Raw genomic sequence first — 24,411 nt, forward strand, 5'->3', positions numbered from 1 at the left:
CTTGGTTTTAGAAATTTGAATGCAGACTAAAAGACGTTGACTGGCTCTTTCTTTAAAGCTATCCCTTGTTAACTCAGATTTTATTAATACAGTCAGCCCTTAGTTTCCAAGGTTCCATACTTGCAGATTCAACCAGCTACATGTCAAAAATATTTTACAAAAAAAGTAATGTTGTTGATGAGATATACAACGTGGGTAAGCCTGTGTACTCAATTTTTTTTTTTTTGGCTGATCATTGTTGTCTAATGAGTACAAACATTTCCGTAGAATTTGCATTGTATTAGGTAGTACAGTCTGGAGAGGATTTGAAGGATGCAGGAATGCATATAGGTTACTACAAGTATTACATGAAGGACTTGAGCTCCTGAATTTTGTTGTGGAAGGCGGGTCCCACAGCTAACCTCCACAGATATCAAGGGTAGACTGCACAATCATAGAAATGAAAAGTTTCCTTTCTCTGTGTCGTTACTAGAGTAGCAGGTTAACATAGTCAAAATTGCTGTCTTCATTTACAGCAGAAGCAGGAAGGGTATTCTTGAGTCTCTGTAATTAGCCTTTTTTGTTTGTAGGCAGGTCTAGATGGGAACCCAAGGCCTGATCAGATGGTAGTTACTGACCTTAAGTTCAAAGGTGAAGATGATGCTTGTGTTCAGTGCCCTCAGGATTAAATTAAGGTCCATCCGCTGTCTACACTTGAGATCACTGTAGCACTGCTTCAGGTCACTCCATTGGAATGTTTACAGTCAAGTCTGCCTCTGAAATTCTCCTTTTTAAAAAATAAGTTATTGTCTATGGCCATACCACCCTGAACGTGCCCGATCTCGTCTGATCTTGGAAAAAATAAGTTATTGCTCCTGCCTTTACATTTCTTGGAATCTCTTTGGACTTGCCTAGTGGCAAAAATGTGCTTATTTTTTTTTATTAATTATTTTGCAATATGTGACAGTTTCATAGGCTCTGGGAAACCCCCCACCCCTACCCACGCCCCTCCCCCCTGGTGGATTCCTCCACCTTGATGCAGTATTACAGTTCAAATTCAATCAAGATTCTTTCCTTGCAAATGTATACCAAGCATAGAGTCCAGCTACTTATTGTCCAGATGGGTTGAACAGTTTCTTGGGGAGACGATCTCTGGTCCGAAGTCAGAGCTGGTATAATATCATCACAGTCAATTAAGAGTCCCAATATAACATCAACAGCAATTTGCAACATTATGGAATTGACATGGTTTTGAGTAACCAGTATGTTAAAAAAAAAAAAAAAAGAAAGAAAGAAAAAGCAAGTCCTAACCACAACCTATGATTAGCTCATTGACATTTCAATTTTAGTTTATATACAGGACCGGCTGCTATATACCTTAAAATGGCTATAAGGTACCATTCAGCTGTCTCATGTCTATTTCATTTTCGTATTTAGCCATTTGTTGTGTTGAAGTATAATTTTGCTGATCTTGGCAGATTTTAGGATAATCTAGACTGGCTTGTAACTCTAACAATTAAGGTGCAGAACAAAAAATGTGCTTATTTTTGATATATCATATGTCAAGTTAAAAATTTCAATCCCCGAAAGATGATTATATTTACTCTTCCCAAGTTCTTAGGTGTCATGTTATCATTGTTCCAAGTACTGACACTACTTTGTTAGTCACTCTGATACATACAAGAATTGTGTCCTGCAGGAGTTTGCCGAACACTGAACCTTTACAGAGCCATTATATTCCCCAAAATCTTGAACACTGTCACTAATCAACAACAGTCACCCATTGTAAAATTTACACAGCACTTTGTTCAAGTTACTGTTGTTTTATTTAATATTCTTTCTTTTAAGCTGTTTGTGACCACAAATTTTAATGTTAAGATATAAACACCGTGCTTTTCTTGGGATAATTTTTTCTTCATCTTATTCTTTTGTAGCTGTAACCGTAAAATGAAACAACCATACTTTAAGGAATTATACGTCAGATCATCTTTAGCAAATTGTAATGTATCACAAGACTCAGAGGACCAGAAGACTGATATCGTTAAAGTAGACAACAGTAGTTCTGAAGACAACACTTACCGGGTACGACATAAAGAGATTGATAAAAACAATGTGTTTGTATGTCTTGGTTTTAAATCGAAAGTCCCAGAAAAACCATACTTTTATGAGCAAAAATGTATTATGTGGGTTTATGGGGGATGAGAAAAGATTCTCTGTCTGTCCCTTCCTAGTTTCCAGATTTTGTGTAATGTTAGAATTTTTTTTATTTCCTTTATATTTATTTATTTTTGAAAGGCAGAGATATAGAATGAGAAGGAGAAGCAAAGAGAAAGATCATCCATCTACTGGTTCACTTCTCTAGTGGCCACAATGTCCAGAGCTGGGCAGTTCTAAAGTTGGGACCCAAGAGATTCTCCTGGGTCTCCTACCTGGGTGCAGGGGCATAAGGCTTTGGGCCATCCTCCTCTGCTTTCTGAGGCCACAAGCAGGGAGCTGGATCAGAAGTGGAGCAGCAAGGACTTGAACGGGCACCCATATAAGATACTGGCACCAAAGGTAGAAGCTTAGTGTGCAGTGCCATAGTGCCAGGTTCATTAATTTTTACTTGGGAAAAAAAATGACTGAAAAGTGGGAAAGAGACACAGAGAAAACTGAAAGATCTTCCTTCTGTTTTTTCAGTCCTCAAATGACTACACCGACCAGGACTGGGACAGATTGAAGCCAGGAGCTTCACCTGGGTCTCTCACATGGTGCCAAGCATCCAAGCACTTGGGCCGACTTCAGATGCTATTTTCTGCCCATTACCAGGGACCAGGATCAAAAGTAGAGCAGCTGGGACAGAAACCAAAGCACACATAGGATACCAGTGTCACAGGTGTCAGGCTTCACCTGCTCTTCCACAACACAGGTCCCTTGAGTTTATCTTTTTTAATTTGTTTATTTGGAAGGTAGTTAAATAGACATTGAGATCTTTTATTTGCTGATTCATTTCCCAAATGCCTACAGTAATAGAGGCTGGGACAAACCAAAACCAGGAGCCCAAAACTCATTCAGGGCTTTTCATGAGCTGGCAGGAACCCTTGCACTATCCCTGCTGCCTCCAACATTGCAAGTCAATAGGAGCTGAATTAGAAGTGGATCTGGGACTCTTAACTCCATCTCTCCAGTGTGGAGTGCAGGTGTCTCATAAGGCACCATAACTGCTGCACCAAAAACTAGCTCATCTTTTTAATAATTTTTACTTGTTTATTTAAGATTTATTTTTATTAGAAAGGCAGATATACAGAGAGAGGGAGAGTCGGCAAGATCTTCCATCCACTGGTTTGCTCCCCAAGTGGCCAATCCAAAGCAAGGAGCCAGGAGTCTCTCCCGGTCACCCACACAAGTGCAATGTCCCAAGGTCCTGGATCATCTTCCTCTGTTTTCCTAGGCCCTAAGCAAGGAGCTGGATCAGCAGAGACTCAAACCAGAGCCAATATGGGATGTTGGCACTTACAGGCAGAGGATTATCCAGTTGAGCCATTGTGCCAGCCCCCGTTTTTTTAAATCTTAAATAGTGATTCCTCACTTTTTGGTGAGATGTCAAATTCTTTTAAAAATGTAAGAGAAACTATAGGCCTTTCCAAAACAGTCTACTTTTATATACACTCAGAAAAATGTGCGCACTTGTAAGTTTTTGTTGAGACTATTGTGAAACCCAATTTTGAATCTAAACCAATGGATTCTGAGTAACAGTTGCTCAAAAATTTAAAAATCTGTCCTGGGGCATTTGCTTTGTGCAGTGGGTAAAACACTGCTTGAAATTCCTGCGTGCCATGTCGGAGTGCCTAGGCAGCAGCTTGTCCTGATCAGTGACTGGAGGTAACCGGTGATGGCTGCAAGGCTGGAGAGGCCTGGTTTGAGTGAGCGGCTCCTGAGCATTCCAAGAGGAAACCAGTGAGGGGCAGGTCTCTCCATTTCTCTGTTTCTCAAAGTAAATTAATTCATTGAAATTTTGTTTCCTAATGTTTTCCTTAACAATTCTCATATTTTTAAAAAATTTCTAGTTTATAGTTTTTTCATTAACTTGTCATTTGCTTCCTGAAGTAGTGCTCATTCTTTTTTATAAGCCTTATTTTATTTTTATTTGAAGCATAGCTTTACAAAGAGAAAGCAGGACAGAGAAGGATCTTCTGTCCACTGATTCATGCTCCAAATGGCCGCAGCGGCCAGAGCTGAGCCTGTCAGGAGCCAGGAGCTTCTTCTATGTCTCCTACATGGGTGCAAGAGACCAAGACTTTGGGCCATCTTCTACTGCCTTCCCAGGCCATAAGTAGGGAGTTGGATGGGAAGTGGAGCAGCCAGGACAAAAAGCAGTGCCCAGTTGGAATGCTGGCACTTGCAGGAGGGGTTTAGCCTATTGAGCTGCACTGGCCCCAGTGTTCATTTTTTTATTGTACCCTGTACTCTTCTCTGAAGACAATTGTGTTTTAAAATATTTCATACTTCTCCCATTAATTTTCTCCACATTATTCTTAATGGTTGAGGAAAAAATCATAAATATTGTTATGACAACAATATTCTGTTTATAAACGGTCAGCGTATACATTACTTCCATTAATTTTTTAATTCTCAGTACAGCTCTTTCAAAAAGGTACTATTATTACTGAATATTGAGGCAATGAGCAAGTGGTAGTGTTTTCAAGTTTACATAACATTATCGATTTCTTTCAGTGCCTTGTTGAACAGCTAGACCAAGAGAGAGAAATGAGATGGAAAGCTGAACAAGCTGAAAAGAAACTTATGGATTACATTGATAAACTTCATAAACAAGCAAGTGAAAAAAAAGATGTTCACAGTCTTGCTCTGCTAACCACAGATAGGTAAGAGGAAAGTGTATAGGCCTGGAGATAGCTCATGACTTAGGAATGTTGACCTTGGAACTGTGATACTTGAAATGCAGTGTGATGAGAAACAATGTGATTTTGCTTTGATTTTGACCAGACTTTTAGTATGATTTGAACCAACTTTATATTCAGTTTAGTGATTTATTGTTACATAAGTGAGAAATTAATTTGTTGTGTCCTTAAGCTGGGTTTAGGCCGTCATGGTGCAGCGCATTAAGCTGCTACTTGCAACACTAGCCTCTCACTTCAGAATGTCAATTTGAGTCAGCTTCCTATGCGGTTTCCTGCTAACGTGCCTGGGGACCTTGCCACCTATGGGAAGGCTAGTTTGGAGTTCCTGGCTCCTGGCTTTGGCCTGGCCCAGCCCTGGCAGCTGCCTACAACTGGGAAAGGAACCTGTGGTTAGATTTGCTTCTCTATCTCTTCCTCTCTCTGATTGCAATTTTTGAATAATTTTTAAAAAATCATAAAGCAGGATTTAACAAACGTATTTTGTAAAGTGCCAGATTCTGCAAAGGACAGGAGTTGACAGACTTTAAGGTTTGTGTGTGATGTTACATCTCTGGTCACACATGTGCCTTCTACAACAGGTTTTGGTATCAGATAACACAGGTTTCTGAATGGTTTCTCTGTTTCCTTCTGTCTCCCATCTTAATCTGTTGTTTCTTTTTCCAGTATTGTTTAATGCAGATATTACTCCATTCTATAATGATGTAAGATTTCTAAATTACAGTTTTATAATTTGTAATGTTTTGCCCTCTGTTTTCTGAAATTCAAAAGTTACACTTTTCTTGTAATGGTTGTAACATTTGCCCCAGATAATTATCTGCTGGGTTTTCTCTTCCTGGCGCTGAATGAACACTCAGTTGCTACACTTCCTATTTGGCTACAGAGTTTGGGGAATTTCTCTTGGCTCTGATTCCTGTTTGGTTGTACAGTAAGATCTCCATATAAGATCTCATTTCTATGATTAGTTGATATCCACAGGTCTCTGCCCAGTTCTCAAGGTCTTTTAAGCATTTAGCTGGTAAGCTTTTGTGCCACTGATGTAGTATTTTGTAATTAACACAAGCTGTAATCAGGGTTACAGTAAGTGTACAATTAACCAGTATTGTGTAATGACAGATTTATAGAGACCCTGTGAGTCATGGACAAGGAGAAAAAGGGGCTGTATCTTTGGTTCTCCCCCCGCCCACATCTGAGTGTGTTCTAGGAGTTTTATTCCAGTTTACTTCCATTTATCTTTCAATTTTGGCATTATGTCATTTTTTAGCTATACATGTATGAATTTTAGCTTTATTTTGTTCATAGGTATTTAATTGAATATTAGAAGAATCTGTGTTGAAACTGCTACCTTCATTCTGTTTAATTTGAAAGACTTTGCGCATACATCATCTTATCGTTTCTTAACCTGTGTATTATTATTCTCTTTTTTCTTGTTACATGCATGCTATTTTCTTGGGGAAAAAAATAATCACCTTTAGCCTTTTCTGATTACTCTTACCTAAACTCCATGTATTTGTTTGAGATTAGATCTTCACCATCTTGAAATGCTTCTTTGTTTGCCATAGCAGGGACTTTAACCCTGGGGTCTACTACAGGATGTAACATCTTGGTTCCATGTAGTAAGTGTGTTGTCTAAAAAAACTGGATTTTATCCGCTGTGCTATCTTTATTGTCGCGTCATCCTTGGTGACCAGATCTGTTCATCTATCTAACAAAAATGCCAGGCCTCTGTGTCTTCTAAGTGCCCTAGGATCAGCATGTGTGCTTGGGCAGAGGCATCCTGCTTGCTTGTGCTAACAGTGTGCCATCAGCATCCGGCCACCGCAGAAGCTAGAGACTTAAGAGGTTTATTTATTTATTTATTTATTTTGGTAATTGATTCAAGAAATCAAGAACTCAAATCTGCTGGTTGACTTCCCTAATGCTAGCACTATCTAAGCCCAACAGCTCAATTCAGGTCTCACTTTGAGAAGGAGCAACTTAGTTATTCAGACCTTCACTGCCACCTCCCAGGGTCCACATTAGCGGGAAGTTGGGAAAGGAAGAACCAGAAGCAGGTGTCCAGATCAGGGTCACAGGGATCTATCTGTTAGGCCAGATGCAAACACTCAGTCACTAACAACAGTGGGTTATTGTTTTTGTTTGGTTTTTTTTTTTCTCTTTGCCCTAAATTTGATTATGTTAGTAAATTTCCCCTTTTTATTTAAACTCATTAAGAGTAGTTTTCAGTTGTAATCAAAGAATTTTTAACTTAAAGAATACTGAGATCAATACTTGGTATTTGGGGAAGACACGGGAAAGAACAGTGGCTCTTCCTAAAGCATCATTGTGTGGCTTTATAAATGCATCCATGTCTGTCTCCTCTGCTAAGTGCTGAATTCTTCATGGCAGACTGTGTCATATCTTGTTTACTGGCACAAATTAGGTGCTCGGTAAAGTTTAGCTGTTCAGTAAAGCTCACATAAGCTTTGTTAGTTTATGTAGAATATTTTTCGTGTGGACACTTTTAGTTTCAGTGATGGGGAAAGGCATATTGTATTGTTTTGAAACAAACTTTAAGTCATCATCTTACATATTTTTATCATGTACTATATAAAACATACTTAATTGCACATATGATTTCCATTTCAGATTAAAGGATATCATTTTTAAAGAGAGAAATTCCAAAGCACAACTTGAAATTATGGTTCACAGACTTCAAAATGAAATTAAAAAGCTGAGTATTGAATTAATTAAAGCAAGAGATCAACAAGAGGATCACATTAGACACTTAAGGACCCTGGAGAAAGCGTTAGAAAAAATGGAGAGGCAAAAAGGGCAGCAGCAGGCTGCGCAGGTATCTCTGTATTTTGCTGTTTCAGTGACATGAATTAATACAAACTCTTCACTTCCGTACTGGAACGGGCTCTACTCTGTAGCAAAATTAAAGCAGTTAGGCCATGTGCAGAAATGAAATTATTATTCATTTAAATATATTAGCCATGTCAGTCCTGTAACCTGTTGAATTGTGTCTAAGACTGCAAGCGAATACACAGTGAGTGGAAATGCTTCAAATACTTGGGCTTCTATTCTGACAGTTTTTTTTTTTTTTTTTAAGTCTTTGTGGTACTTGAAAGAACTTCACTGGCATACTTTCTGAATGGAAGTTACCATGAATAATCTGTGATACAAATAAACAATCATTAATACTAACGTCGTGGCTAATGCTTCCCAGGCCATGCTTTGTGTGTGACTAGAACATCTGTAATTTAGTCAGTTTTAAAAGCCGACTTAATCACTAAATTGTATCATTTTAGAAATATGTTTCTTCTGGAAAATGCAATTAAAAACAGAAGATATTATCTAAACACTATAATTGTGCGTATTTTACTCAACTTACTCAGATGAGACTTCTCCAAGAGGTGGAACTCAAAGCTGCAGCTGCTGATAGAGAAATAAACTTACTCAGGACTTCCCTTCATCAGGAGAAGGAACAAGTACAACAGCTTCATGAACTCCTTGCCTTGAGACAGCAGGAACACAGGTAAGGAATAAGGGATTGGGGAAACACTGAGACTTTAGAGCGTCACTGATTTTCCCCGCCCGTTCTCACCCTGCCCCTCCCCAGTGTCTAACAGCTGTGATTGAGCGTTGATGAAATCTGACAGAATTAACCCGTGGAAAACACTTCATTCATGTATGGATTAAAATCACCTGTATAACAAGGACTTAAACAAGTGGGTACTTTATTGTCCACATTTGAGCTCTGGGCTTACAACACCGAAAATTACTGTGCATTTCTCCAGACCCATCTAACAGTCAATCAGTATAAGTTTGTGGGAAGGACGGCCATGAGGCAGGCGGCCCCCAGGCTCTTGTAGCCCACTGTGTTCTCTGCTCCTCCGCTTCTCCCTCTGCCTTTGCCTTCTCCCTACACCCCAAAAGCTCCCTATTTAGCCAAAGGTAAGAGGAATTTTTCCCCTACTCCCTTTAAAACAAAAAAAAAAAACTTCTAGTCTGAAGAAAGCAGAGGAATGAGGGTCCCCTGGCTGGCCATGGAGCTGCTGTGCTGCAAGGGGGACCTGTGTAATCTGCTGGACGACTATGTCCTGCAAAACTTGCTCCCCATCGAGGAGCACTACCTTCCGTGGGGCTCCTACTTCAAGTGCATGCAAAAGGACATTCAGCACTACACGTGCAAGATGGTGGCCACTTGGATGCTGAAGGTCTGTGAGGAAGAATGAGCAGGAGGTCTTCCACCGGCCATGAATTACCTAGACCGCTTCCTGGCGGGCGTGGCCACTCCCAAGACGCATCTGAAACTGCTGGGCGCAGTCTACATGTTCCTGGCCTCCAAGTTCAAAGTGACCATCCCGCTGATGACAGAGAAGCTGGGCATTTACACCGACAACTCCATCAGGCCCCAGGAGCTCCGGGAGTGGGAACTGGTGGTGCTGTGCAAGTTAAAGTGGAAGCTGGTGACTGTCACCAACCCCGCCCCCATGACTTCATCAAGCACATCCCATGCAGACTGCCCCCAGCACAGGGAAAAGCTGTCTGATCTGCAAGAGCACACAGGTCTTCATCACTATCTGCACCTCCGACTTCAAGTTCCCCATGTACCTGCTGTGGCTGATTGCAACTGGAAGCGTGGGGGCAGCTATCTGCGGGCTCCAGCAAGACAAAGAAGTGAGCTCACTCGTTTGTGATGCCCTGACTGAGCTGCTCGCCAAGATCACAGAGACATGGATTGTCTCAAAGCCAGCCAGGGGCAGATTGAGGCCGTGCTGCTCAGCAGTGTGCAGTAGTTCCATCAGGAGCAAGGTGATGCAGTCAAGTCCGAGGATGAACTGGACCAAGCCAGCACCCCTACGGACGTGCAGGACGGCAACCTGTGAGGCTGCCAGGTGGGCCGGGCACGAGAGGCACACTCTTCATTACTCGCTCCTCTCTCTACTTATGCTTTGTTCTCTGTGCTTAAAGATGAAATTTTAGGGCCCGGCGGCGTGGCCTAGCGGCTAAAGTCCTCGCCTTGAAAGCCCCGGGATCCCATATGGGCACCGGTTCTAATCCCGGCAGCTCCACTTCCCATCCAGCTCCCTGCTTGTGGCCTGGGAAAGCAGTTGAGGACGGCCCAATGCATTGGGACACTGCACCCGCATGGGAGACCCGGAAGAGGTTCCAGGTTCCCGGCATCGGATTGGCGCGCACCGGCCCGTTGCGGATCACTTGGGGAGTGAATCATCGGATGGAAGACCTTCCTCTCTGTCTCTCCTCCTCTCTGTATATCTGGCTGTAATAAAATGAATAAATCTTTAAAAAAAAAAAAAAAAAAAGATGAAATTTTATTGGAGGGAGATCTGCTCCCCCGCTAGAGCATATTTAAAGATCTGTTAGAAATGAGAGAGAAAGATTCTGTCAAAACAGCATCATTTAAAGTGTTCGGTGACTATTCAGAAGTACAACATAAGGAAAACCCTTGTATATGCAAACAGGTGTTGTGGGACTGTGTAGAAGTCAAGGTAAAAGTGCTTGCCGGAAAAAAAAAAGGTCATTCTATAACTGTTGACATTATCTCTTAAGTAACTACTTATCAAGCTGGTCAGGATTCTTTATGGCTCTGAAGTAGAATTCAACCCACTTCTATGAAAGGATTCATAGAAAATATTTCAGACTTTACAGGCCATGTTATACCTAAGTTTGCTTAAGTAAGCACAAAAGTACTCTTGGACAATATATAAACAAATGGCCAAGAGTACCTTCTGATAGAAGTATATTTTAAAATAGCAAAATGCATCTCAGTCCAGATTTTGCCAGCCCCTGCTCTATAGAGTCCATAGCAACTGAAACATTTTTAGCTCCCTTTCTCCTTAGTGACTTACCGGTTAAATTGTATGATCGCTGTAAGTTCATTGTATTTATTCCCACTCTATTTTGATTTATATTTACTTGAGTTTTTAATGCATAAGGTAAATTTCGATCCTCTGGAAGAAATTGCATCCTAAGTATAGAGGAAACAACTGGAAGACTGGTAGAAAATCAGAAAAATAGCAAAATGTGCACCTAGTTTCCTTTACAGATATTTTAAGTGTGCATTCTGGTTTAAAGATACCAAAACTGGAAGTAACAGTTTTTTGCTGGAAAAATGGTGGAAAACTCCGTAAAATATAAGGGATGATCTTACATTTAAATAAGAAATTGACCTCTGAAAAATTCATAAATGATTTCATATTTAAACCTGGCTTATCTATTAAGCAACAAATGCCAGTCAAATTGTATTTATTCCAGCTGCATTCCAAGACACATTAAAAAAAAAAGAGATGGCAGACCCAGCACCATGGCCTAGTGGCTAAAGTCCTCGCCTTGAACGTGCCGGAATCCCATATGGGCGCCAGTTCTAATCCCGGCAGCTCCACTTCCCATCCAGCTCCCTGCTTGTGGCCTGGGAAAGCAGTCGAGGACGGCCCAAAGCCTTGGGACCCTGCACCCGCGTGGGAGATCTGGAACAGGTTCCTGATTCCTGGCTTTGGATTGGCATAGCACTGGCCGTTGCAGCCACTTGGGGAGTGAATCATTGGATGGAAGATCTTCCTCTCTCTCTCCTCCTCTCTGTATGTCTGACTTAGTAATAAAAAATAAATCTTAAAAAAAAAAGAGAGAGATGCATGCAGTAGAACTTAACTTCTGCAGACGCACCTAAAGACTTTCAGATTCATGGAAGCAGTTCTGAGGGAGGTTAATGTTCAACCTGCCTCTGTCAGCCCCTTACCATTAAATGTACGTACCTACCAATGCACAGTGTACAACTGAGTAGCTCGTGCTAAATTCACAGTGGTCTATATAGGATATTGAGAATTTTTTAAGAACCTTCAGAAATTTTCTTTTGAAGTAAACAGCATCCTTTAATTTTTGCTTTTTTTTCTCATTCCAGAAAGGAACTTGAAACAAGGGAATTTATTTCTGAAGCTGAATTCCAGGATGCCTTAGCCAAAGAAATAGCCAAGGAAAAGAGAAAACATGAGCAAGAGATAAAAGATTATCAAGAGAAAATTGATTTATTAAACCAGCAGTATATGGACTTAGAAAATGAATTCCGTATTGCCTTAACCCTTGAAGCCAGGAGATTTAAGAATGTAAGAATTATTGTAAGAATGTACATTAATTAATGTACATTAATTAATGTAAGAATGCTCAAAATAATGATTTGATAAAATGACTTTGTTTTAGAATCTTAGTTCTGTTTACACATTGGCCAGATGTTTTTAAGCAAATCACATACAGCGGTAAAGCCTTAATTTGTTCAAATAATATTCTTGATTGTTCTTGCAAAAGAAAGATTATAAATGGTAAAGTAAAGAGTACTGGAACAGAGATTAGAGAACCTGAGTTCACTGTTACCTTGAACCCTCATCAAAGCTTCCAGGGCAAGTGTACTCCATTGCCTATTGGTTTAAACAAAGTTCTATTGGAGAAGAGCCTGGCTCATTTACTTACATATTATTTCAGGCTGCTTTTTCAGTGCAAAGGCACACTTTACTATTTATAATAGAGACAATTTGCCCAGAGCTTTAGATCCCAACAATGTGCTATCCCAGCCTTTGACAGAGTTTGACAGCCCGGACTGTGGAAGAGCCATCTTTCTCCTGCGTCAGCCCCATCGTATAGGTAGATCTGTTTTCCTCTTGCCCCCCTGAGGATAAGGGTTCAGCAGCTCTTCCCTCTTACTTTCTTCAGCAGTTTCGTCAGTCGGCTCATTCCCTTCATCATGCAACATGTTGTGGTTTCTTCCATCTCAAAATTCTTTCCATCCCATCTCTGACTGCTGCCTCATTTCCATGTTTCCGTTTACTGCTTAGATATATTTTACCGTCTCATTTTTCTCCGTCTGTCCCCTCTGACTTCTGGTTATGCTGTTATCTGTTTGCTACACTTGCATTGCTCTAGTCAAAACCACCAGCAGCCTGCATACTTTGGGATCTGTGTGTCAGTTTAGTCCTCATCTGGTGTGACCTCACAGCAGTATTTGAGGTAGTTAGTTTCTCTTTTCTCCTGATTTTTTTTCAGTTGGTTTCCAGTGTACCACATCTCTGTGGTTTCTTCTGTTTCTGTCACTTGTTTTTCTATTTACTTTGTTAATTTCCTATTTTCCCCTAAGTTTCATTATTGGGATGCCCAAATTTTGATCTGCAAATCCTTTTTCTTTTCTAGACACATTCATTCTCTTGGTAAACTTATTTGTTTTGTACCCAAGCTTGGACCTTTACCTGAATTCCATACTTTGACATTTAATTACCCATTTAAAATCTGTAACTACTGATTTTTCTCCCCAGAACCTGCTTCAGAAGTCTCCTATTGAATGACAACTCCATCCTTCTGGGTGCTAAAATGCAAAATCCTCAGAGCATTTGTTGGCTTTTCCTTTTTTTGACACTTTGAAAAAATTGACTCACCATTTGTTTTTTTGAAGCATAGTTAATCATTTCTTTTCACCTGTTACCAATGCTTTGATAGTGGTCATATTGTCTTCCACATCTATTATTAAAACAATCTTTTAGTTGGTCTTCCTATTTCCAACCTTGTCACCCATTTCTGTTTGAGTGAACATAGTAGCTTGAGTTTTCTTAAACTGTAAATTGAATCACAATTCCTCTCTGTAGAGACCTCCGTCTGCCATCCGTCTCATTAAGAATAATAGTCAGAACTATTGACAACCTGTCCCTTTGACTGTACCTGCTACTACTTGCCCTTCATGCAGCTCCTGTGATAATAGCCTCCCGCTTTTCCTCCAACATGCCCATAGGCACACTCCTACCCAGAACATGCTTCTCTGCATATTTGCACACTTTCCTTGTCTCTAGATGCTTCTTCTTAATTTCTGCACCATTGAAAATGAACTGGCATCTCCCAGCACTTCACGTCCCTGTAACCTGTTTTCACACAAACATGTAATTAGCATTAACCTATTGGCTATATATGCTTGCTCTTACCTCATCAGCTCTTACACTGCAGGGTAACCTTACAAAGGCAGAGCCTCAGTCTGTGCTGGTCATTGATGCTTTCCAGCCCCTCAGCCAACATTTGTCACATAACAGTCTCTGTAAACATTTTCAGATGAATGAATTATTTTAGATATGCCAATAATTCACTGGGTTACCTATGGGAAAATATGTAACTTCCCTGGACCTATCTCAACACATGGAAGTTAGTAGATTGAAACAAACTATTTGTGAAATTTATTCTATTGCTATAACTGTATGATTTAAAATTGAGAGATAACAAACTGGTCCCAGAAGCCCATGTTTTCTAGTTATTTGGAGGACAGTTGTTTATAATGCGATTTTGAACTACAGGTTAAAGATGGTTTTGAAAATGTTGCAACTGAGTTAGCAAAGAGTAAACATGCTCTTATTTGGGCTCAACGAAAAGAAAATGAGTCTTCCTCTTTAATTAAAGATCTGACCAGTATGGTGAAGGAACAAAAAACCAAACTCGCGGAAGTTTCTAAATTAAAACAGGAAACAGCAGCAAATTTGCAAGTAAGATTTTGTAATATATTTCCTTTGTTTAATTTTTCATGTCATTTTCTCAAGTGTATTGTGATTTTTAAAAATATGTAAAATGAACTTCTCAGTGTTCCTAATTATATAACATTATTTATGAGAAATAATATAATGAAAGAAGCTAAACTCAGTGAATTGCTTACATAAAAATAAGTACAATAGGTAAATTCATTTTTTTCAAAATTTTCTAAGTAAATTCAGTTTATAAAACATGTTAATAGGCAGCAATAGTGGAATAATGCAACAAAGGTGATTAGTCAAATGGTTTGAAGATATCAGTAACACCATTTGTATTGCCCAGATTTAGAGTTGGTCATGGTTATAGTAATTTAAAACAAATTAACTAATTTACTCCTGGAAATTATTTTAAACCAATGATATACATTTTTTCTGAGTAGTTTTAAGTATTACAGGTAAAATGGTTTTAGAATAAATCAATGAAACTGACACAGAATTTACATTTGTTTTGTATGTTTTAAATAACGTTTTTATATGATTCGAAAATTAAAAAATTTAAATCACTTAACTATGATAATTACTAACTTATTTTTTTATAATTTCACGGGGTATACAGAATCAAATCAACACTGTTGAAATTCTGATTGAAGATGACAAGCAGAAGAGTATTCAAATAGAACTTCTCAAGCATGAAAAAGTCCAGCTTATTTCGGAACTAGCAGCAAAAGAATCACTCATTTATGGTTTAAGGACAGAAAGAAAAGTATGGGGATATGAACTGGCCCAACAGGGTAAAAATTCTCAAATTGTCAAAGAAAAAAATATAGCTCAATCTTGTAAACCAACCAGTCTTGGTGTTTAGGGTGAAAAGCCAACAAAAAAAGATGATGTTTTCTCTGGAAGTTTAAAAAAGGAATTGTCCGCCAAACATGGGCGAAGCCTTGTTAGAAAGATGCGGAACAATTTATTATGCCAATCTAAGAAGTTAGATAGATATGATTTTTTAAAATTTTCTTCCAAATGTTAATTTGGATACCTTTCTAAACCATATATATCTTTGCAGATACCTGTGCTACAGCTGAATAAATTAAGAAAATAATTCTTTTTATACACTAATAATTTTTAATTATTGGTATAGTTATTATAATTTTCATCTTTTTAAGATGATTATAACATTTACCATATAGTACCTGCAGAAATGTAAACTAATGTATAAAATGAAAACCACTTTTTAGAGAAGCCTACAGTTGCATTCTGTTTCCAGTCGCTATAAAGCAAGAAATAGACTTTTGTAGTGTTCACAGATACCTTAAAAATTATGAACTGATAGATGCTGGCTTTAATGAAGTTTTGTTCATTGATGCACTCCCTATAGGAATTATAGTACGATTCTGCTTGAATACCATGGCATGAGTTAGGTAGTGTATTGTCTGCCTTGTTTTTCTGCTTTCATTTTAGCCATGGTTTTAGACTTTTAAATTGCCACAGTGTGAAGAAAGCCTTTCTGTTTACATCCCTTTTCTGCATTGTATCAATACTATTCTATGCTTTTTTTATTCAGTTTTTCTAAGTTGTAAATTTTTAGATTGTCATAAATCTCAAAACCTCCAATTTGAATGAAAAGTTTGTAACTATCAGTGTTTGTTGTCTTAGGATCATCTCTAGCCCAAAATCGTGGGAAATTAGAGTGCCAAATTGAAAGTTTATGTCGAGAGAATGAATCTCTGCGAAAGGCGAACGAAAGTGATAGTGATGCATTAAGAATAAAGAGCAAAATTATAGAAGATCAGACTGAAAGCATTCGAAAATTAAAAGATGTAAGTTTGACATTTGGGGAAAAGAGCAAATGGCAAGTTTGAAAGAATGTGTATGCAAATATTTTGCAAATGCTGACTCAGTGATTCCCAATTACTGTGGAATTTAGGACAATCATGTATTTCCTTTTATACTTTGTGTTCCTTCACTCTTAAAAATATTAGATTAAAATAAATTGTACTTCAAAATGTAATGGAAATTTTTATTATGGCTTTGGGTAGCAGGAAATAGTGTCAATAAAGAGGAGTTAAGAAAACGAACAGCTTATGTAGATGAGTAAAACCATGTTTAACTAACTAGAATATGGTGCTGTCTTGATGCAACAGGTAGCAGATTAAACCACCACATGCATGGCACCCCATGTTAAAATGCTGATACGGTTCCCTAGCGACTGTGCTTCCAAACTGCCTCCGTGCTGTTTTACCTGGGACGGCAAGGAAGGGTGCTTGAGCAGCTGCCACCCCTGGGAGACCAGTTAGAACTCCAGGCTGCCTTAGGCCTGGTCTTTGGAGCCATGTGAGGAGTAGCCAGCAGATAAAAGAGCTCTGCCATTTCCTCTTTGTCACCCATCCACCTGTAAATGGATAAATCTTTTTTTTTAATGACCAGAATGTAAAAAATATTTAAGATTAATAAAAAGCACTGATATTTTTTCTCAAAGTGTGTACAAGAAAAAGATGAACAAATCAAAGCATTAAAAGATAAGATGGCTGAGAAAGAAAAGTGTATGCAAGAACAGCTTGATGAAAAATCTTCCCAACTAGATAACGTAGTTGAGCAATTGGAAAGACACAATGAAAGGAAAGAAAAACTGAAGCAGCAATTGAAAGCAAAGGAATTGGAACTTGAAGAAATTAGGAAAGCTTACAGGTATTACACAGTATTTCCCCACTGAGACGCGAGGTTTAATCATTTGATGTGTCCAGTATTAACATGACTTCTTCTTGCATTAGCACGCTTAATCAGAAATGGCGTGATAAAGGAGAACTTCTGTGTCACCTTGAAACACAAGTAAAAGAAGCGAAGGAAAAATTTGAAAACAAGGAAAGGAAACTTAAAGCAGAAAGAGACAAAAGTATTGAACTACAAAAGTAAGCATTAATTCCTAAAGCATATAGGAATTGGTTGTAGGAGGTGGGTGAAATGTATATAAAGAAAAAGGTTTTAAAAACTTACAGAGTATTCGAGTTTGTTATTTCCATCTTTAAATTGAGAAGTAATAGTTTCTATCTATCTTTAATGTTAGAAATAAAGTTGGTATGTGTTTATGAATATGTAAAACAGTGCTTTAAAAAACTTTTATAGGAGTGTTTTTGTAACTCTGGTTATTGTTTTAAACTCAGTTTACATGAAAGCAGCTAGTAATAATTTTGATTTTAAGTGGAGTTCAGAAAATTCTTTTTGACCAGGGCAGAGGGTTCCTGAAGAGACCACAGTAGAGCTGGACAGCTGTCAACCTACACAAGCCGAGAAGCAAAGAGGAAGGGGTTGCACTTGACTACCATTATTGTCTGGATTATATAAAATGCTCAAGAGGAAATAAGATTTTTAACTTTCTAAGTATGCCAGACTGGTTAAAAGTATTGTAGAAGGTTGAGATATCTTGATGAGTAAGAAGTATACAGTCATCACTTCTCATGTAAAGCTATGGAGTGGTATACACATATATAAGTGAATATTCTGCCCCTCACATGCCCTCCCACGTAAAGGCCAACCCTCGTATTTTTCTTTCTAAGGGATGCGATAGAAAAGCTTCATTGTATGGATGATGCCTTTAAAAAGCAAGTTGATGCAATTGTTGAAGCTCATAAAGCTGAAATGTTACAACTGGCAAACGAAAAGCAGAAGTGCATTGAATCTGCAAACTTAAAGGTATGTTAAGCATAGCTTAGGCCAGTAAGCAGTATTAAAATGTATAGCTAAGTAAACTTTGATGATTATAAAGAAAAGATGGCATGATTTCATGACCAAGTGGATAAGAGGAAAGTTGTCAGACTATCATGAAACCAGGCCTGGTAATGTTCAGATTATTTATAGAACATAATTACAATGGACTAGAATTGGGACTTTGACCCTGTATGTACCTGCTCCATGCCCTCTGGATGAAAATTGTCATATCGTTAACAAATCCAGAGTGGGTGTCACTTCGGTTACACACAAGCATAGAGAGAACATAAATCACTAAATATTAAATAATCCAGTGCTATCTTTTTTTTAATTATTATTTTGTTTTATGACACAGTTTCATAGGCTCTGGGATTCCCCCAACCCCTCCCCAAACTCTCCTCCCATGTTGGATTCCTCCACATTGTTGCAGTAGTACAGTTCAAATCCAGTCATGATTCCTTCATTGCGGACATGTGCCATGCGTAGAAGCCAGTGTCTTATTGTCCAGATAAATTCAACAGTTTCCTTGGGAGACCATCCCTGGTCTGAAAGCAGAACTGGCAGAATAGCATCCCCTCCAATGAAAAGCCACAACACAGCATCAACAACAATTTACAACATCATAGAGTTAACTGACATGGTATTGAGTTACCAGTGTGTTAGAAAATGCAAATTGTTAACCACATCCTGTGACTACTTGATTGACATTTCAATTTCAGTTTATACACAACCGGCTGCTATACACCTTAAAATAGTTATAAGGTACTACTCAGCTGTCTCATGTCTATTTTCATTTTCCTATTTAGCAGCTTATAGTATTGAAGCGTGATTTTTACTCGGCGAATTTTAGGATAACTCAAACAGGCTTATAACTCTAACAAGGCATATGTTAACAATTGAGGCACGGAACAGTTTTAGGAGAGTTGTGCAGAGAAATCTTCAAAACCTTCGTGAGGAGTGACTCACCTTTGAGTCCTACCTCGTGAGGCGTGTGGGAGTCCAAGCTGACTGTGTCCTACCTCGTGAGGCGTGTGGGAGTCCAAGCTGACTGTGTCCTACCTCGTGAGGCGTGTGGGAGTCCAAGCTGTTTCCTGGAAGCTGTGCTTATTGTCCTCTCTCTGTCTGATCTGATTTTCGGGGAGCTCCGGAGCGACCCTGATGGTCATTGCAAGAGAGGCTGGGGATCCAAAGTTGGTACTAAATTAGGACCAGAGAAAGCTCCTCTCCCGAGTCCTGAAGGAGGTTTACTGTTCTGTTTCTGAGGACTGCTCAGGGCTCCTAGCTGTTGTTCTGATGACCTTGGACCCTGTGTGGAAGGATTTGGGCTTCTTCCATCCTGTGTGGGAGGTCCAACAGAGAGTAGATGACTTCAGAGTTCTCATCCTACGAGGGCACTGCAGTTCCCCGTGATCTCCTTGGCAGATGGGATATAGGCCTTGGTGCCCATGCTGATGGTCCTTAGTAAGGATCCGGGAATCTCCGGGGTTGGGATTCAAGGCTGCTCCTGTCCTCCTGATCCACTCTGGGGTCAATCCATTGCTATCTTTCAGAAAGTTCTCAAAGTATTTTTTATATATTGGGGTTAAACGCTTTAACAGCTTATTCATCCTGATAACACTGACAGATATTTCAGGTGATGCTAAATCGGAGGTAAACTTGAAGACCACCTGTGCAGCTTTTCAGTAATGCACATGTGCTTTCCGTCAGGAACTATTAGTTCACTTTTTGTCAGGCTCAGATATTTTTAAAATTCCACAGGTGACTGTGACATGATTCTTCGGCTGAGATCCACCAGCGAGGGGATGTTTGTCAGCTACCATTTCCCCTGCTTTTGAAATAATAAGAAACCAACGGATCTGTAAGACTGAAGATCCAAAACTCAACCAGGGAAAGAATTCAACAAAAACACATCATAATGCTTTATATAAAAATCATAAAGGTGTTTGTTGACCTGATGTTACTTTTGGGATTCCATGCAAAGAAAAGGATGAGCTTTGGAGCTAATCACAGTGAATTAAGAGGTATCACTTGTCAAAATGTTAATTATTTCAGCCAGCAGATTTTTCAGGTATTAAAATCTGCCAAGAATTTTTTTTATTTAATTTTATTTGAAAAAGTGACAGATGAGGAACAAGAAACTGAAAGAGCTTCTTTCTGCTGATTCTCCCCAAATGACCATAATGGCTGGAGCTGGGCCAATCCTACAAATACGCTTAGCAAAGCAGCATAAAATGGCTCAAGTCCTTGGGCCCATGCATCTGCTTGAGACCTGGATAAAGCTCCTGGCTTCTGGCTTCTGGCTTCAGTCTGACCCAGCCCTGGCTTTTATGACCATTTGGGGAGTGAACCAGCTGGTGGAAGGTCTATTCTCTCTCTAGCTCTCCTTCTCTTTGTAAATAAATCAATAAATAAAATCTTTAAAAATAATAACTAAATAAATCTTGAAAGTATAAACAAAATAAATCTTTAAAAAATAGTGACTATGCAATGTTATATAAATTTTCCAAGTTCTAACAGAGTTAAAATATATCATCATGCGTTTTATACAAAACCCTTGTGGGAGCTAGATGATAAACGTGAAAGCCCGTTGTGCTGTTTTCCCTATGGACATTCGGACAAGTTACATTTTTACTAATGTTATTGCCTGAGATGAATCAAAATACGTAAAAATGAACTATTGATTTTTTTTAATTTCAGAATGTGTGTTTTACAGTATATTTTGTTTAATAAAAATTCACATATTTGGTTTAGGTTCATCGAGTTGAAGAAGAAATGCGTGGACTTTTGGAAGAAACATGTAAAAACAAAAAAGCAATGGAAGAAAAAATCAGGCAACTTGCTTTTGCTCTAAGTGAAATTCAGCAAGAAATGTGATGGTTTTGAGAATGAATTTAATTGAAATGGACCAGCAGACCTATTGTAAAAATTATTAAATATTGTAATAGTAGTAACTTGTATGACTTTGAAATGTCTCTTTCTACACATTTCATTATGAATATATTTTTTAAAGACTTTTGATCAAGTGTTCCTTAATTGTATATGTAGGTTTTCATAATAAACTTGACAATTATGTGTATTAGAAAAACCTATCACAATAATTAGACTTACAACACTTCTTGTTTCTGCGCTATATATTATTTGGTAATTACACATGTGCCTATAGTATTCGGACTATATGAGGGAAAGTGTTTTAATCATTGTTGTTACTTTATTGTGTTGATGGAAAATTATATTCATTGGTTGTCCTTTAGTTGATATAGCTCCAACTCTTTTAATACTCATAAATATAGTCAAAAATTATTTTAAATCTGTATTATAAGATATGGCATCTGAGGAAAGCTATATAGTCATCACCACATCACTCATTTGAACCCTTTTTTTATAATGAAAAATCACTTCTCATTAAAGAGCACACGTGGGGCCCAGGTGGGGGGTGGGGCAATGTCATGGCTCTATTAGCTAATCCTGCCTCTGCAAGCATCAACGTCCCACATTAAGTGCTGAGTCCTGTCCTGGCTGCTCCACTTCCCTCTAGCTGCCTGCTTGTTCCTGGGAAAGCAGTGGAGGAAGGTTCAAGTCCTTGGTCTCCTGTACCCATAAGGGAGACTTGTAAGGACCTCCCTCCTGGCTTCTGATCAGCTCAGCTCCAGCCAGTGTGGCCATTTAGGGAGTAAACCAGTAGATATAAGAAATCTTCTCTTTGTCTCTCCTTTCTGTGAAATCTGCCTAATAAAAAATATATTTTTAAAAAATCACACCTAGAACTTCATAAATATATTGTCCCTAAAGCGGAACACTGCAGTTGCATCCTCACTCTCCCTAATCAGTGTATTTCAAGAAAACGCTGATATTACAGCTAGATGCAATTTACTCATGTCATATCCGGTTGTTTACCATTGTTGCATTTTTGTCACCTCTTTGCTGTGTATATGGAACAAAACTCATGTTTTTAACACCTCAACTATTTCTGAAAAAAGTTTTAGACTAATAGCTGTTTTAGAAAGGAACTGAAACCAGGACAAAAATACATGCTTTCCAGAAAACGCTAATTATTTAGCATTTATTAACATTTAGTTATTTAGAGATAACCTTGTACTGAAGTCTGTTATGTCACCAGTCATAGCAACACATATAATAAGAATTATGGAAGGAAGATTTAAAAAAAATACTTGGAGAAGTAACAGCCAAAAACTGCTAGATTTTATTAGAAATGATGAACTTGAAGATGCAAGAAAATTTCAACTGGAGATAAACAAAACCCCAGATACGTTTAATTACAGTGAAAGAGGCAAGAAAATATGATACGTCACAGAAGAACAACATAACACCTAATCTCTCCTCAGAAATAATGTAAGCCAGAAGGTAATGGATGGTGCATTTGAGATGCTAGAAGGAGAGAGGCTGTCTACCAAGAATTACAGATCTGGCAAAAGTGTTCTGCAAAAGACATTCCAGATGAATGAAGATAAATTGCATTCCTGGCCAACCTGTCTTAAATAAAATCCTAAAGGTTAAAGTGACTTAAACTCACCAAAATGAGCATTCTAAAAGGTGAGATTTGTAAGGTTTTGTATAGACTTTTTTCTTCTTATAACTTGAAGAAGAGCAATAATCCACAATTTGTTGAATTTTTTGACAGTTGCAAAATACATGACAAAAATGAGTTTGAAGGAAGGAAATAAAACTGTTGTAGCGTTTCTTTTACTATTACCTGTTTAAATAGTTAAGAACAGCAACATCAGTGTCAGTATGAGCAACAAAGGTCTGGCAGTGAGCCAGGAACCCTCCTTGCTGTCACCCTCACCTTGCACTGGTGGGAGTTCCACACTGAGTGATTATGGATGAGATGAGGTTTTTTTCTTCCCTTTACTCCCAGTGAAGGAATATACTATTCCAAGGGGATAGGCAGGTTGCCAAGACTGCCCAGCCCTTCCAAACCAAGACTAAATTTCTGGTGAGTGCAGCTCAAGGATGGGGCGGGGTGGGGGGTGGGAGGGGGCGTTCTTTTCCACTACATCTGCTTTACTGCAACCAGGACAGGCCAAGAATACTGGGATTCCAAAGAATACTGGGATCCTGCACCTACATGGGAGACCCAGAGCAAGTTCCTGGCCCCTGTCTTCGGATTGGGACAGCACCAGCTATTGCGCTCACTTGGGGAGTGACTCCTTGGACGGAGGATATTCCTCTCTGTCTCTCCTCTCTGTATATCTGACTTTGCAATAAAAAAAATAAATAGGGCCCGGCGGCGTGGCCTAGCGGCTAAAGTCCTCGCCTTGAAAGCCCCGGGATCCCATATGGGAGCCGGTTCTAATCCCGGCAGCTCCACTTCCCATCCAGCTCCCTGCTTGTGGCCTGGGAAAGCAGTCCAGGACGGCCCAATGCATTGGGACCCTGCACCCACGTGGGAGACCCGGAGGAGGTTCCTGGTTCCCGACTTCGGATCGGCGCGCATCCGTTGTGGCTCACTTGGGGAGTGAAACACGGATGGAAGATCTTCCTCTCTGTCTCTCCTCCTCTGTATATCTGGCTGTAATAAAATGAATAAATCTTTAAAAAAAAAAAGATAAATTTATTTTTGCTACAAAATAATTAAATCTATGCATAGAATTTCCACATTTTTCACCAGAGTTTTACAGCAATGTTAAATAAAAAAACTTCTAAAATACAATAACAAACAATCCAAAAAATGAGCAAAGAATTTGAGTACAAAGATACATAAATGACCAGTATGAAAACATGATCAATATTACCAATCTTCAGGGGAATGCAAAATGAAAACCATAATAGTATTTTATGCACATCAAAATGACTATCATTGAAATGAAAAGAATAACAGTCTTAGTAAGGATATAGGAAAATTGAAAACCCTGTTACCCCCTGCTGCATCTTTTACAGGCACATAAGCAGGGAGCTGGATCAGAATTGGAGCAATAGGGACTCCAACCAGTGCTGAATGGGCTGTGTGCACCACAAAGGCTCAGCCTACCACACCTTGACTCTGGTTCCTATTCCCTTTCTGTAAATTGTCGTTACAGTGTGGAAAAGTGCTGTAACTGGAGTTTTGATTTGGATTTTTCCAATGAGTATTGATACTGAGCATTTTTTGAAATTCTTCTTGGGTATTTGTAAATCTTATTTGGATAAATGTTTAGAGTGAACCAGTAGATGGGATATCCCTCTGGCTCTTCTTTCTCTGTAAATCTGCCTTCCACATAAAAATAAATGCAAGGGCCTGACGCTACAGCGTAGCGGCTAAAGTCCTCACCTTGAACACGCTAGGATCCCATATGGGTGCCGGTTCTAATCCCAGCAGCTCCACTTCCAATCCGCTCCCTGCT

At 39.0% G+C, this 24,411-nt stretch overlaps 1 protein-coding gene and 1 pseudogene across 2 annotated transcripts in view; both read left to right on the forward strand.

Moving 5' to 3' along the window:
- LRRCC1 (leucine rich repeat and coiled-coil centrosomal protein 1) overlaps positions 1-21,021 on the forward strand; it is a 42,095-nt gene extending 21,074 nt beyond the window's left edge. For both annotated transcript variants that reach the window (XM_058668768.1, XM_004588085.3), the window contains 12 exons: positions 1,914-2,061; positions 4,693-4,841; positions 7,503-7,707; positions 8,255-8,394; positions 11,782-11,983; positions 14,201-14,386; positions 14,985-15,159; positions 16,022-16,185; positions 16,845-17,053; positions 17,137-17,274; positions 17,920-18,055; positions 20,822-21,021. In XM_058668768.1, the coding sequence (XP_058524751.1) occupies positions 1,927-2,061; positions 4,693-4,841; positions 7,503-7,707; positions 8,255-8,394; positions 11,782-11,983; positions 14,201-14,386; positions 14,985-15,159; positions 16,022-16,185; positions 16,845-17,053; positions 17,137-17,274; positions 17,920-18,055; positions 20,822-20,944 (1,962 nt within the window). In that variant the 5' untranslated portion in view covers positions 1,914-1,926 and the 3' untranslated portion in view covers positions 20,945-21,021. The remainder of the gene's footprint in view (positions 1-1,913; positions 2,062-4,692; positions 4,842-7,502; positions 7,708-8,254; positions 8,395-11,781; positions 11,984-14,200; positions 14,387-14,984; positions 15,160-16,021; positions 16,186-16,844; positions 17,054-17,136; positions 17,275-17,919; positions 18,056-20,821) is intronic.
- LOC105941992 (G1/S-specific cyclin-D2-like) lies at positions 8,906-9,748 on the forward strand (annotated as a pseudogene).
- Positions 21,022-24,411: the final 3,390 nt, after the last annotated feature.

Source organism: Ochotona princeps, chromosome 9, assembly GCF_030435755.1.
Source record: "Ochotona princeps isolate mOchPri1 chromosome 9, mOchPri1.hap1, whole genome shotgun sequence".
Taxonomy (NCBI): domain Eukaryota; kingdom Metazoa; phylum Chordata; class Mammalia; order Lagomorpha; family Ochotonidae; genus Ochotona; species Ochotona princeps.